Source organism: Odocoileus virginianus, chromosome 10, assembly GCF_023699985.2.
Source record: "Odocoileus virginianus isolate 20LAN1187 ecotype Illinois chromosome 10, Ovbor_1.2, whole genome shotgun sequence".
Classification (NCBI taxonomy): Eukaryota; Metazoa; Chordata; class Mammalia; order Artiodactyla; family Cervidae; genus Odocoileus; species Odocoileus virginianus.
This window is the reverse complement of record NC_069683.1, coordinates 37,758,911-37,773,315: the sequence shown is the minus strand read 5'-3', so window position 1 is coordinate 37,773,315 and position 14,405 is coordinate 37,758,911. Positions and strand designations below refer to the sequence as shown.

Genomic DNA, 14,405 nt, shown 5'->3' with positions numbered 1-14,405 from the left:
CACATTTTCTTCCAATCAACAATCAGGACACACTCTGACCTCTGACTATGGAACTCTCCTCAGGGATCTGGAACACATGTCTGTTTATACATGTATTAAGAAACTCCCAACAAAACTCCACAGAAATTCTGTATCAATTTGTACTTGATTTGGCCCAAAGACCCAGAGACAATGGTCTGTACCCTTTAAAAAAATTCTGGGAAATAACCAGTGTCAGAATGAAAAAGAGCAAGAAGTACAGTAGGATTACAAAAGATGAGTAATGAGCCCCTGACATTTTACTTCCTCTGGGTTAGTGGATGGGAGACACTAGAGGAAACTTTTTCCATCATCCTTGTTGGGTGGTTCTTTTTCCCCTCAGGCAGAGTCCAAGATTGTTCACACAGGTCTCTCACACCAGCTGAATCAGATCAAGACTCAGAAGAATGAACTAGTATGAAACTTCTAAGATCTTAAGCCTTGATTACATGTGGGTAAAATTAAACAATAAGGCTCTTGATCTGCCAAGAAATGTTGGAGTCCCCTCTGGGTGGGCCGTTTGGGGACCGTGGAGGTTCTGGTCTGGACTGGGTCTTCTTAAGTCTTACTCATGTACACTTTGCCCTGCCTTCCTTTGAGGCTGACCTAAATCCCCCATTTTAATCCCTTTCTGCAGCGTCCCTGTTCCTCCCCAGCTCTGGCAACTCCAGAGTGAAGTGAAGAAGAACAAAACACAATGAGCAGAAAAAGCATGTTCAGTGCCACACACGGACATCCTGCCACCCACCAGAGAACGGGTGACACCGCGTGTCAAAGGCAATCCAAACCAAAGGCAGGACAAGGAGCCTGACGGAACTCTTCTGCATCTTGGATCCACTACCATCAACCATTTATTCTGAGGGTTCTACAACCGCTGATTCAACCAACCATGGGTCATAAATATTTGGGAAAAAAATTCCAGAAAGCCTTAAAAAACAAAACTTGAATTTGCCTCCCAACAACTATTGACCCAGCATTTACAATGTATTTACAACTATTTACATTGTATCAGGTATTGTAAGTAATCTAGAGATGATTTAAAGTATATGGGAGGATCTGCATATGTCATTGTATTGAAGGCACTGAGTGTTCATGGATTTTGATATCCATGGGGTTCCTGGAACCAGCCTCTCTTGAATACCGAGGGATGATTGTACTTACACTGGACTAGCAGTAAATCATGATGTCTCTGTGCTCTCCAGTAAATTCATCCACAAAAGCAAGTTACTTTTGAAATGACACACACATGAGAATTCTCACCACATAATAAGTTCATTATTCATAGTTATAATTTTCATATCATTTGTGTGGTTAATTAATGTCTCTCTCCCCATTAAACAAGGGTTGTGTCTTGTTTTATTCACAGTTATAAATATATCTAGAGTTTAGCACAGTGTTTGACACGTTAGGCATTTGATGAGAAAATTGTTTGATCAAAGGGAGCTGGTAGGGTCCTGGTTAAGGGTCTACTCTAAAACAACAAGTTTGGGAATGCCTGACAACTCTCATTGGCTACCTGGAGCATGGTGCCATGAGGATTCTAAGGTGGTGTCTGGTATATCACCTGATGCATGCTCTGGTTGAGGAGGTTGAATATTTGTTGACCTTGGTCTATGAAGTCAAGGTTCATTTTGCCAGCTCTTCCAGCACAAATAGGCCAGTTGTGTGAATACAGTCACTTTAAGAGAACTGAGGTGATCAAATATCTGGCCTGAAGATAAGCAGCATGACCTCAGGAATATTTTTTAAAATCACAGATAAGAAAACACTTAGAACATGCAATGCAGAGAAGCTGAACGCCTACCACAATGATATCCACTTGTTTCAATGAATTCACTTATTTGGAATGTGTTTCATGAATAAGTAAGGAGCATCAGCTCGTGTACCCCACAATCAGACAGAACTTTGTAAGACCCTCTCCCCCAGCCCATAAAATAGCTGTTCTACTCACGAGGGTAATCCTTTGGGTGTGTCTTCTCAGACCAGTTCCCATAAAATGTGAGCCTGTACTTAGCAGTTCCACAGGCGCAGCAGTCTAGGATTGGTTTGTCAGTTACCCCATCAAATGTGGAATCTGAAAGAGTCAGGAAAGTCAGCAAGTTAGGAAGCAACTGTGAGTCATTTATAAGGCAGTGACATCTTGGTCTCATCCTGTCCTTAATGCCTGGGAAAAGAATGTGAAATGCAGTTTGTGTGTGTGTGTGTGTGCTGAGTCACTAGGTCGTATCCAACTCTTTGTGACCCCATGAACTGTAGCCTGCCAGGCTCCTCTGTCCATGGGATTTTCCCAGCAAGAACACAGGAGTGGGTTGCTATTTCCTTCTCCAGAGGATCTTCCTGAACAAGGGATTGAACTTGCATCTGCTGCATTGGCAGGCAGATGCTTTAACACTGATTCACCTGGGAATCGAAGTGCAGTTTTTACTGATTAATAATTCAGAACCAGGTCCAGCTATAACAGATTTTATTTAACTCTAAGGATGATCACTATATTTTTCAAATTAAAAATAAATCAGAACTTTTGCTCTAATAATGTGAGGAGACCTATGGGACCAATAACACAGAATATTTGGGATGGAGGCTATCTTGGTAAAGTTTATTGTTATCCTTTCTGGACCCGAATCTCCTTTCCCATCCCTCCCACAATAGGGATTCTCCACCATATTTCAAGAGGAATGTGCATGCGTGTGTGTGTTTTCTAAGGAATATTCTCTGGGGCCAAACTGCCAGGACAAGAAGGAAAAGCTTTGAAGGAGAGCAATGAGAACAAGCAGAGAGACATAAGGAACTGCTGAAGATTATTTCTAAAAAATTATGCATATGTAGTCACATCACTTCTTATCAAGCTTTCAGAGACTTTACTGGGAGGGTTGGGGGTTTGGGAATATGTTCATAAGTTCACGTTTACTTCTGAGCATAGAAAGAGCCAGGAAAACTCGAGATTCCCTCTCCACCCCCACTTTTAGCTGTGAATAGCTGATAAGTGGAAAAAAAGAGATTACATGAATAAATTCAGTATTTCCAATCATCAGGCCCACATCCCTAACTGAATTGTTGCTTTTAGTCTGTTCTGCTTCCTGCAAGATGAAAACAATGTCTACAGATGCAACTTGCTTCAACTGCTTTCGCTTTGGTTCCTCAGGAGGTATTAACATGAATGTTCTCCCTACCCCCCCCCCCTTTTTTTTGCTAGTTGGACATTTAATCTCAACTTTATATAAAGAGAAGCAAAAGAGAGTCTAAAAATCTTTTTGAGAGTTAGGAAGAGCATTTTACAAGTCTTCTTTATGGAATTCACTGAGTTCTTTTGGTTTGAATATGCAAAATCAGAGATAGGTGAAAGAAGTGAATTCTGGATTTGAGGATGGAGACAAAAGTATGGGATACTGTAATAATCACTGCATTGCATAGAGTCCTTGTATGTGTTGATTCCTTTCCATATACTGTCTCATTTAATCTTGGCAATCCTAGGACACCAAGACTTTGGTTAACCCCATTTTATAGATCATAAAACTAAGGCACATTAGGTAACCAGCCCAAAGTCACTGGGTTGGTGGGTGGTGCAGGCAGAACTGGAACCCAGGTCTTTTTTGAATCCACAGCCCATGATCACTCTTAACCTGTATACTGCATCACTTCAGGAGAGACCTTCTGCTGCATAGGTCTGCATAAACAGTGGGAGAAATCTGTGTGTTTCTCATTTAGCTTTTTCAAACGAAGAATGGTGCATTTAAAAAAATACTTATCTACAGAGCTCCAGGATCTCTAAATAGCCGTAAAGAAGAGATCTGAAACCATCCCAAATAGAAATCATTATTTGGCTACTTTTTGTACACTAGGAAGAGGCCAGAGCAATGTGTATGTTAGAAGCAAGCTTCCTACTTCCCTAGGTACATGAAGTCCAGATCTGATTGCTGCTGTGAGCCACTTTGATACTTAAGGGACAAGCGCTATTGAATATATTTCAGGAAAGCTGGCATAAATGAGTAACTCTTGAAGGTTTTTCCTTTTCACATTTCCACTATGATCAACTATGTTTTAAAAAGACTAAATTAGTCCTGAAAAAGGGATTCAGAGCTAAGAGACACATGCTGGGGTTTCAGTTGTAACTGCTGCTGCTGCTGCTAAGTCGCTTCAGTCGTGTCTGACTCTGTGCGACCCCATAGACAGCAGCCCACCTGGCTCCCCCGTCCCTGGATTCTCCAGGAGAGAACACTGGAGTGGGTTGCCGTTTCCTTCTCTAATGCGTGAAAGTGAAAAGTGAAAGTGAAGTCGCTCAGTCGTGTCTGACTCTTAGCAACCCCATGGACTGCAGCCTACCAGGCTCCTCTGCCCATGGGATTTTCCAGGCAAGAGCACTGGAGTGGGGTGCCATTGCCTTCTCCGACTAGGCGCTGTTAAACGAAACAGCAATAATCTCTCAAAGAACCGAAATAAGGCAAACTGGTAGCTCCACCTTATCAAAAGGGCTTTCTGATATAAGCAGTGAACTTAAAGATACATCCAGGGGTTCAAGGGAAAACACTTATAATAAACACTTTGGAATTCCAAAGAAAAAGAAGCTTCCATTGAAAAAATAAATTTCTAAGTTTGAAAATAAAAAGACACACTGTGTCCTACTGAGGAAAAGCCCACTGAAAATGAACCAGGTTTTCAAAGGGCAGTGATAACAAGTGTTAACTTACCCCTCTTCTCCTAACCTTGCAGGACCTGCCCAATACAGGTAACTTGAAACCCTGTAGCATCTCTCAAGCTATACTGCCCCCCTCATTTCTATTCTTAATCTACCAGCTTCCTTTTCTACTCTTATTTTATTCTTTTTTTTGGTGGTGGTGGGGGGGGCATGAGTTGGGGAAGGCTGCACTGGGTCTTGTTTGAGGCACGTAGGATCTTGTCCCCTGACCAGGGAGGGAACCTCCTCTACCACTGGCAGCATGGAGTCTTAACTGGACCACCAGGCAAGTCTCTCTGGTCTTATTTTTGTTCCTTTTCCCTTGCTGATTATCCCTTCTCTATCTACATTTTTCTCTCATCTCTGCTTTTCCCTTCATCTTTCCCTCTTTCTCCCTTGCCTGTGATATGGTCTTAAAGTGAGCATATGTGTGCATTTGCTTATTATAGGTCACCTTTTGGAATATTTTACATTTCTGCTTTTAATTATAAGTAACTTATTGTTTCATGTCTCTTTTTAAAAATAACTACCATTGCTTTTAATCTGTGCAATTCTTAGATTTCCCCTATGGATTAATAGCTTTAACTGGGGAAAAAAAAATAGACACTAGTTTCTCTCTTTCCTTGATAGATTTGATTTGACACAACAAAACTGTGAATACTTTAATGAAAGAGCTGGAGAGAATCCCTTTGCTCTATGGTTACATCTTAAAGACTTTCTCTGTGGGATCTGCTTTGCTAACTGATGGATTTCCTCATGAGTCTGCTGTCTCCAGGAATCATCTACAACTGCAACTCACAATCCTGCAGCCCGGGTCCTCCTGGGTCTTTTTTTGCCCACAAAGTTGCTGTTGGAAAGAGGTCTTTTTATACAGACTTGTGCTTAGTCATTTTGGTAGGCTCTCTGCTTCAGAAATGGTAACCAGTAGAGATTTGCAGTGCCTTTTCATTGACGCTTACCTGCACAATGTTGGCATATTCATAGCTTAGACAAGGCTTTCACAACATCAGGACTGAGGCTTTGGAAAGTGCACTTTAGCTGTTGGTTGCTGTCAATACACGAGGCTGATGGTGCAGTGTATTCCGGGAATCCTCAAATCTGGGAAATCAGGCTGTCCTCTGAGAGTCAAACTAACAAAACTGCACCATGGTGGCCATGATTAGCCTACCAAGAGGTGAGCTAGAATAGCCACAGCTTTCTATGCCCTGGGACCTGGATGTCATTACATGCAAGCCAGGCAGGGACTGGATTGTCTGTTAGAAACTAAGAGCCTCAAGAGCTGAGATGTTCTGAGTTTGGGTGAAGGTTAAGCAAATCTGTGGACTATGAAATACAGGGAAGGAAAACCCCAATATCCAAGCATAGTGACACCCACCTGGAAGCTGCCCGGGGCATGGGCCCACAGGTTCAGCTCTCTTGTCCCTTTGACAGGCATGACCTGATGCAGGGCAGCCAACTCTCCCCCTTTAGCTCCTTCCATGCTCTCCAAGCAGTCCTCCACATATGACCTATTTTCTGCCCCAGCTCACCCATAGGGAGACCTAGGTTTTGATCTACCCAAAGCAACAACCCAAGCTATTGAACTGCGAGATAGCACTTTGATAGAAAGGCAATGGTTAGGACACTGGCTCCTAGGTTCAAACTCTGACCTCCTAATGAGTGGTCTGATGCTGAGTCAGCTATTTAAACTTTTCATGGCTTAGGCTTCTCATCTGTAAAACAGGGATGATGTAATTCACCTAGGATTATTGTGCTGATGACATGATTAAGGCATGTGAAGTACTTAGAACGGTGCCTGGCATACAACAAGCACAAATAAATTAGTTATTATTATTTTCCTAGAGGACATTTACCAACTTTTCTTTTTCTTTGTAGCTTATGATTTGCTAGAAATAGAATGATTTCTTCTCAAACCATGATAGACTGATTTCTTCTCAAACCATGAATTACTCTAATGGTAAATAAAAAGTCTGCACAAATTAATAGAAAAGAGAGCATGAAGATGTACAATTTCAGCTCATTTGTCACTTTTATTTAGTTCTTTAATGACTTCTAACACATTTAGATGTTTAAAAATCTTAATTTTTCATGGTAAGCCCTGGGATGTTGATAACAATAGCTAACATACACACATATATAATAAATAAGTGCATGTATGGATATATATACATATATATGTATGAACATATATATGTGTATGTACATGTATATATACACACACATACATATATGTATATTTACTGTGTACTAGGAGGCAGGGTCATGGAGAACTGAAGGTAACCACTGACTATGTGCATGCCTGTGTGTAAGTCACTTCAGTCGTGTCTGATTCTTTGCGACCCTATGGACTGTAGCCTGCCAGGCTTCTCTGTCCATGGGATTCTTCAGGCAAGAATACTGGAACGGGTTGCCATGCCCTCTTCCAGGGTATCTTCCTGACCCAGAGATTGAACCCAGGTTTCCTGCACCGGCAGGCAGATTAGACTAGGAAGAGCAGAGGCAAGATTTAAACCCCGGCTCGATCTGAATCCAGGCCTCTGCTCCAGCTTCCCCAACCTACTTGGTCCCCATAAGCTTTGTTAGAACACCTCCAACCAAAGGAGAGGGGGTTGACAAGGCTGCACATCCAAGGACCAGATCCCTAGAAGAGGTAAGGATCACAAAATCAAAGCCCCCTCGGCATTCCTGTTCCCTAGAGAAAATCTGCTCATCCTGCCTGGGCGCCCCACAACTTCCTGCTGGTGATTATTCCAGAAAACCATTACAGACTTTTTAGAGGTACACAATTGTGTGTTCCTTAATTAAGTCCTGTGAATTATTCCAAGGAATCTCTTCAGAATAATCACTGTTTCACAAAAATAACGAGACGATGACACCAATATAAGGTATATTATCTCCTACCCAGGGAATCAAGCTGAGTAATTAGAGTTTAAGGCAGATCCAATTATCCACAGCACACAGCCAGATGAAAAATTGGAACTACGTGAGGAAGCAGAACCTGGAGGAACTCAGAAAACCGCACTGCCTTAATTCCTGCGGCCGAATGCTGAGACTGATTGAGCCACCTTCCATTTATCTGGTCCTCTCCAGTCCACACATCCAGACCTCCTTACCTTGTTCACAAAGTTTCTTGGTCAGGGAGCCTTCATCTTGAAAATAAATGATGCGTTTCTGTACGATGCTAGCCCTGTGGGGAAAGAAGACGCAAGCACACGGTGAGGAGGGTAAGACTGGGGGACATCAGATTTCTGCTGGCCCACCCACAGCTGTGTGGCTTTGGGGGAGTGCAATCAACTCTATGTGGCTTGGTTTGTTCAGTGGAAAACTGGTATTAATACTAATAGCTACCTCCTAGGATTGCTATGAGAACTAAGGTAAGAACTCTTATGTCAAGAGTTCAGCACACACTTAGAAACCACTCAATAAATATTAGTTACTGTGGTGATGTTGGTGGTACTCACATTATTGTTAAGGTAGGACAGTGAACTAACAGCATTTTCAGTAACTTTTCTCAATGGTTCATTTACTCTAGTTTTATATCAAACTACGGAGGCCATTTATAGATCAACCAAATTCAAATCAGGGAAGCATGTCAACTTCTCTTCCTGAAGGGGGAAAAAAACCTTAAAAATATATTTTGATTTGTTCTGAAAATGTCATTCTATATCTTTCCTGAAAGTCTAGACGAAACTGTCTCTTACATTCTGAACAAAGACAACTGCAGCTGTGACATCTCTCTTAAACATGTCAAACTCAAACACAGTATCTTAGAATTTGGAAAGATATTATGAGGTTGAAAAATGACTTGATTTGGCCAGCATATATTTTCTCTTTAATCTAGGATTGCACAGACATACGATGTCTCCTTTTACCCACTCAACTGTTGATTTTCAGCTGCCCTTGGAAGAGGCCTGAAACCCAGTGTTCCAGCAATCTGAAAAGTCTACAGCACAACATTGAGACGGTGCCAGTGGATCTCAGGCCATTTCTATTGATTTTCTTCAGCCATGCTACTCAATCAAAAGGTAATTTTCACTTTGATTTGCCCTATTTAACAGATAAAGGGAGCTCTTGACTCCATCACAGCTGACCACACTGAACCAAGGAAAGTCACACAAGCTGCCTCATGTCACATGATTTCAAACCCAGGAAGAGCCCAAGTATGCATGGATCTTCTGAGCACAGAGGCAGTTTTCTCAATGGTCTGGGCCGATGCCAAATGGCTTTCCAAAGAAATATCTACTCTACCCCCAGTCTTACACAAAAGAATAAAATTGAGGCCAGCCTACTGATGTCTTTTACAGTCCGTCCCACCCCAAGAGAGAAGAGATGTTGAAATAAATGAATGAAATATACTTCCTGTTGACACAAAGCTACTGTGAATATTTATCCATTCTGTTGACCATCAAGCAGAAAGCTTCTTCAGGCCAAGAGAACACTCTGGAGAACATTCACCCCAAAGTCAAATTTTAAAAAAGCCTTCTGCTAGCTGGAGCATCCTACCACAGTGAGAATGCCTCAGGGAGCCCTGTGGAGGGCAAGGAGTAGGCCTAGTGGGAAATATCCCAGGCCCCACATTCTTGCTGCAACCATTTCAACTCAACCAACCTCATTTCAACCCAAAGCTGCCTCCTCTCCCATTTGTCTTCCTGTTGTATTTGCTGGCGTATTTTCAATAGTTAGAATTTGGAAAGAATATTTTGAGGTTGAAAAATGACTCGCTTTTGGCCAGCATATAGCAGATAGTTTCTGGAGGTGTGCTTAGCGAGCAGGCATTGAACAGGGACACTGTCATAAACAAGACATATGGGGCCACTTCCCATTCTCAGAGTTGGCAGAATAGTGGGGAGAAGGTATCAAACAAACAAATCCTCAGGTAATGAATGGAGACGTCCACAGGGTATGAGAGAGTGTAACACGGGATCCTGACCAAGCCAGGAAAGGCTCCTCCCAGAAAAGGTGGCTGCACTTAGACTTCAATGAGTAGAAGCTAATTAGACAAGTGGGATGGAGGAGCAAAGATGAGGGCATCCTGTGTAAGATCCTTGATGTGGGGAGGGCTGTGGCTCATTGGTGAGCCAGGGAGGTGTGAGATGAGCTGGGAAGGTGGGCAGGGCCAAATCACCCAGAGCCGTGCAGGGAGATGGCATTTTACTCCAAGCTTGATGAGACGTCCTCAGGAATGTGCCCTGAGGAGTGAGATGATCCGGTTTGCTCTTTTAAAAGAGCATTTGGACCAAAAAGTAAAAACGGATTTGTGTGGGGTTGCAGTATACAGAGCTCTCATGCAAATAAAATTTTGTTTCAATAAAATTCTCTTGATAAAATGATTTGAAGACACCTGATCTACAGGATAAAATATTAACCTACCATGGTATTCAAGGTTTTTCATAAAAATCTTCCCCCAAACACCTCCTAGTTTTATCTGTTGGCATTTTGTGCCATGCTCCCTGGGTGCCAGACTGTGAGAAGTTTATCCTTCCTTCTTTGAACATTTCTTCCACTCCACACTCCCTTACCTGTGCTGTTTCTTTTCCCAGAATCTCCCATCACCTGTCTTTGTGAGAGTCTGTAACAGACACTCTGAGTTGTCTTCCTCCCTATGATTTAAAGGTGGGGCTTCCCTGGTGGCTCAGTGGTACAGAATCCACCTGCAATGCAGGAGACACAGGTTCGATGCCTTAGTCAGGAAGAACCCCTGGAGACAGAAATGGCAATCCATTCCAGTGTTTTTGCCTGGGAAATCCCATGGACAGAGGAGCCTGGCAGGCTACAGGCCATGGGATCACAAAAGAGTTGGACATGACTGAGGAACAAGAACATGATTTAATGTCAGAAAAAATGATGCTTAGAAAAATTACATCACTCGCAGATTTTCCAAAACTATCATTATAAACAGTTGAAGAGCCAGAGATAGAAAAATATATTTTCTTTAAGATATTTGTTTCTTACAAGCCTTGTTTTATGAAGTCAAGGTGGCCCTCTTTTTGATAATAGCTGTAACTTCTGAGCCCTTGATGTGTGCCACTCATTGTGCTAGGGAGGTCCTTCATGTGCATTATCTTATGATCTTATCCTTTACATACACTACAGGTCCTCAAATTCTTTATGAAAACACTTGGGCTAGATGTGTTCCTGGGTTCAGAGTTTTTCAGATATTAGAAAGTGAAGATGGCAATAGGCCATTAACAACCCCATGACCAAACACATCCACCTTCTGCAGCAAAATATTTGAATACTCATTCTAAGAGAGTAAATAAAATCTATAAACAGCTTCGTATCAGTTTAGGTCAAGTTCAGCAAACTTATCAAAACGCTCTTATTTTCAGAGGGATTAAGATGAGGGTTTGTATTACTTTTATCCTAATCTTATGGGTGAGGATGACTGAGATACAGGGAGGTTAAGTAACATGCTCAGGGTTTTGAAGTCTTTCATCTACTGCCAAAGCCCATGGTCTGTCTGAGACTCAGGGTGCTTGTAAGGATTAAAGATGATTACGAATAAAGAGTATAACTGCACTGTGAGGAAAGTACTCATAAAACGTAACCTCAGATTGATTTTGGGAGGATGTATTTTAGGATCTCGTGGTGCACACAGTGGAGATCTGAGACTTCAGTGGGTCTCCATGGAGCCTGGGCCATGATAACATGAAGCTCTCCATAAAAATGCAAGCATACATCCCCATTCCCAAACTGAGCCAACCCTCTGGACCATGCACTTTGGATTTCAAACTCTGTGCAGATCCAATGAGGGATACAAGCCTTGTTCTGATCAGGCCCTGGTGGTCTAGCCTTACCTCTGTCTAGTGCCTCCTGAGCACCCTGCCCAAACCATATCCCAAATCTGTCTTCATGATCTCACATTCTGGGCCCCTGTCCATGAGACTCCTCTGTCCTTCCTCGCGATTCTTCAATATAAACCACACACACACACACACACACTCAATTACCTAACATACTCAACCAAGATGTTACCTAGAATGATGTCTTGACTGCAAACTCTTCCTATGAGAGCCACAACCCCTTGGGCTAATCCTACCCCAGCACTTACTGACCTATTATAATTGCCTGTTCACTCTTCTATCTCCTGTGCTATTAGAAGCTTCCCAGGAGCAGGAACTGTATCTTATCTCTATAGATGCTAGTACTGTTGCAACCCTGGGATTCAAATAGAAGGAATGACATTTGGAAATGAAAGAGCTTGAGGTTGAACTGTCTGGAGGGCATGATGAAGGTCTCGGTGGGTAGACACAGGGACCTGTAACTCAGGAAAGATATGAGGAGGGTGAGGAGGATGGATATGGCAATCACTGGGGCAGAAGTCAGGGTCAAAGCTTCTAGAGTGGCTGACATCACCCAGGAAGAAAGTGTGGGGAGTGAGAAGAGAGTCTAGCTGAGTTCAGAACTCTAAAGGCCAACATTTACCCACAGATAGGCCAGCAGAGACCAAGACATTGAAAAACTTGGTTGCAGGAGATGTTTCTTTTTATTCCTCGTTTGGTCAACTCCTGGGAGAATTTTATATTCTGAGAAAATACATTTCATTTCAAGCCTGTTCCCATCAGAAGTATAAAACTCAGCAGAGATTTATAAATCATATTACAGTTCAGAAAAATAATAGCTTCACAAGATGAGAATGCCGTTGGTAAGAATTCCCTTAGCATTTCAAAATGACAAATTTCTCCCATTCTGTGTTGCAATTTGGCAGTCCTGTTGCATAGCATTTATATGCCGATATACTGAATGCTCTCTTATCATGAAAGAGCGTGTTAAGGAAATCTAAATTAAATTTCTCAGTATGTTAGCTTCTCAAACTTTAAAATATTGAGGTTCTAAATAACTTACTAATCACTTCCAAAGTTTTCCTTTAAACCTAACGTGGAACCTTTCCAGAAACACCATCCTGAATGCTCGGTGCTTGGTTCTTTTTCTGTCTGAAGAGTTTCTTCATTTGCTGTTGGGGAACTGGCCTGCTGGAGTGAAGTTGGAGTTGGCTAAGTCGGAGGTTTGCTGCCTAGTACTGAAAAGGCCCGGGGTCCCTGTTCTCACTGAAAAGGACAGGGAGACCTCGAAAACTGAAGGATGTGGGCGAGTTCGGGCCATGAAATGAATGAAAAATACACATGGACCCTCAGTGGCTGGATCACTGCATTGTAGGTATAATTTATGTAAGGTCCTTACGACATGCACGTTGCACAAAGTAAATATTCAGTAGTGGTAGCTGTTATCACTGTTGCTGTTAAATCACCAGCCCCTAACAAAGTGCCTGACACATAAAAGTGCTTAATAAACAGAAGCCATTATGATGATTGATGTCAGGCCCATATCCCTTGCTTGTGCAGAGAAGAGGGAAAGTGTTATCTTTGTCAACAGCTTCAGGCAGAGATAATGAATGACTCCAAGGAAGTACAGGTTCGCAGTCTCCAGACTGAAACTTTTGCCAGCACTCTTCCCAGTTCCAGTAAAATCCCTGTTGCTGAACATTTCTTGGAATACTTTACAAAATTTGCCTCTGATCTCGGGGATATTTTCCATAGAAGTGATCCAGCTAATAACAAACAACATCTACTTCCTTTTACCAATGATTGAACAACTTCATGGGAGGATGTAGAAATAAAATATTAAAGCATAACGTTGGTAACATCATCAGGAACTGAGGGTAACAGTCTTATTTTACTTTGCAAGGATGCCAAGTGCTAATCTGATCATGGTCTCATGTTACTCAGCAAATATTTACAAAAGCTGGGTGCATTCCATGGTCCAGACGCTTACCAAACTTTTATATGGTTTTATGTGGATCTCAGGGAATGCAGCTGTGTCCAGGAGTTAACAGGCTTCCTGGCAGCTCATGGCAATGTGCTCATGGGAGAAGAAAAGTGAAAGCTTATCTGTAGGGCTTTATCTATGGCACACATAAGGACTCCAACACTAAAGTCAGGAAGCTATAGGTTCAGAGTCTGCTATAACTGTCTACCATGACTGCAAATGACCAAATCCAGTAAATTATAAAAAGAGCTAGCTGCCAGGAGATTATTCCTGTGTAATTAGCACTCATTCATGAAATACTGAGCACTTATTTTGCATCAGGCTCTTTGCTAGGAGCTGAAATTTCAAAGACAAATAAGAGATGGTGCCTTCCAGTATGGACCTTCTAGTCTAGTAGGGAAAAAGATAGAAAAAGGAAACAGGAAATCAGTGTTGAGCACAATAAAGGAGAAGCCACAGCATGCAGAAGAGCAGTAACCAACTTCACCTTGGCAAAGCTCTAAGAGGACTCAGTGACTCTGAAGGTCTGAATTGTCAGAGGGCCAGCGAAAACAGAGAATCTGAGAGACACATCACAGAAAAATGTATAAGCACTAAGTAACTTCCTGGATCTGGGACAGAAAGAGAGGGTTGAGTACAAGATCTTTTGTTTATTTTTTCTTTATTTAACAGTTAAATATGCTTCCAAGTGCTTCATAGATATAAATTCATTTAACCCTCCCCCAAACTCCATGAAGTAGGCACTATTATTATCCCTATTTTACAGAAGAGAAAACAGACAGAGGAAGGTAAGTTAGCTGACTCCCCATAGACAAACCGGAGAAGGCAATGGCACCCCACTCCAGTGCTGTTGCCTGGAAAATCCCATGGACGGAGGAGCCTGGTGGGCTGCCGTCTATGGGGTCGCACAGAGTCAGACATGAGTGAAGTGACTTAGCAGCATAGACAA

At 42.2% G+C, this 14,405-nt stretch overlaps 1 protein-coding gene across 1 annotated transcript in view; it reads right to left on the bottom strand.

The window, feature by feature from the left end:
* SPON1 (spondin 1) overlaps positions 1-14,405 on the bottom strand; it is a 302,143-nt gene that overhangs the window by 165,993 nt on the left and 121,745 nt on the right. The window contains exons 4-5 of the mRNA XM_020873051.2: positions 7,804-7,877; positions 1,970-2,092 (exon numbers count right to left, since the gene is read on the bottom strand). Of these exons, the coding sequence (XP_020728710.2) occupies positions 1,970-2,092; positions 7,804-7,877 (197 nt within the window). The remainder of the gene's footprint in view (positions 1-1,969; positions 2,093-7,803; positions 7,878-14,405) is intronic.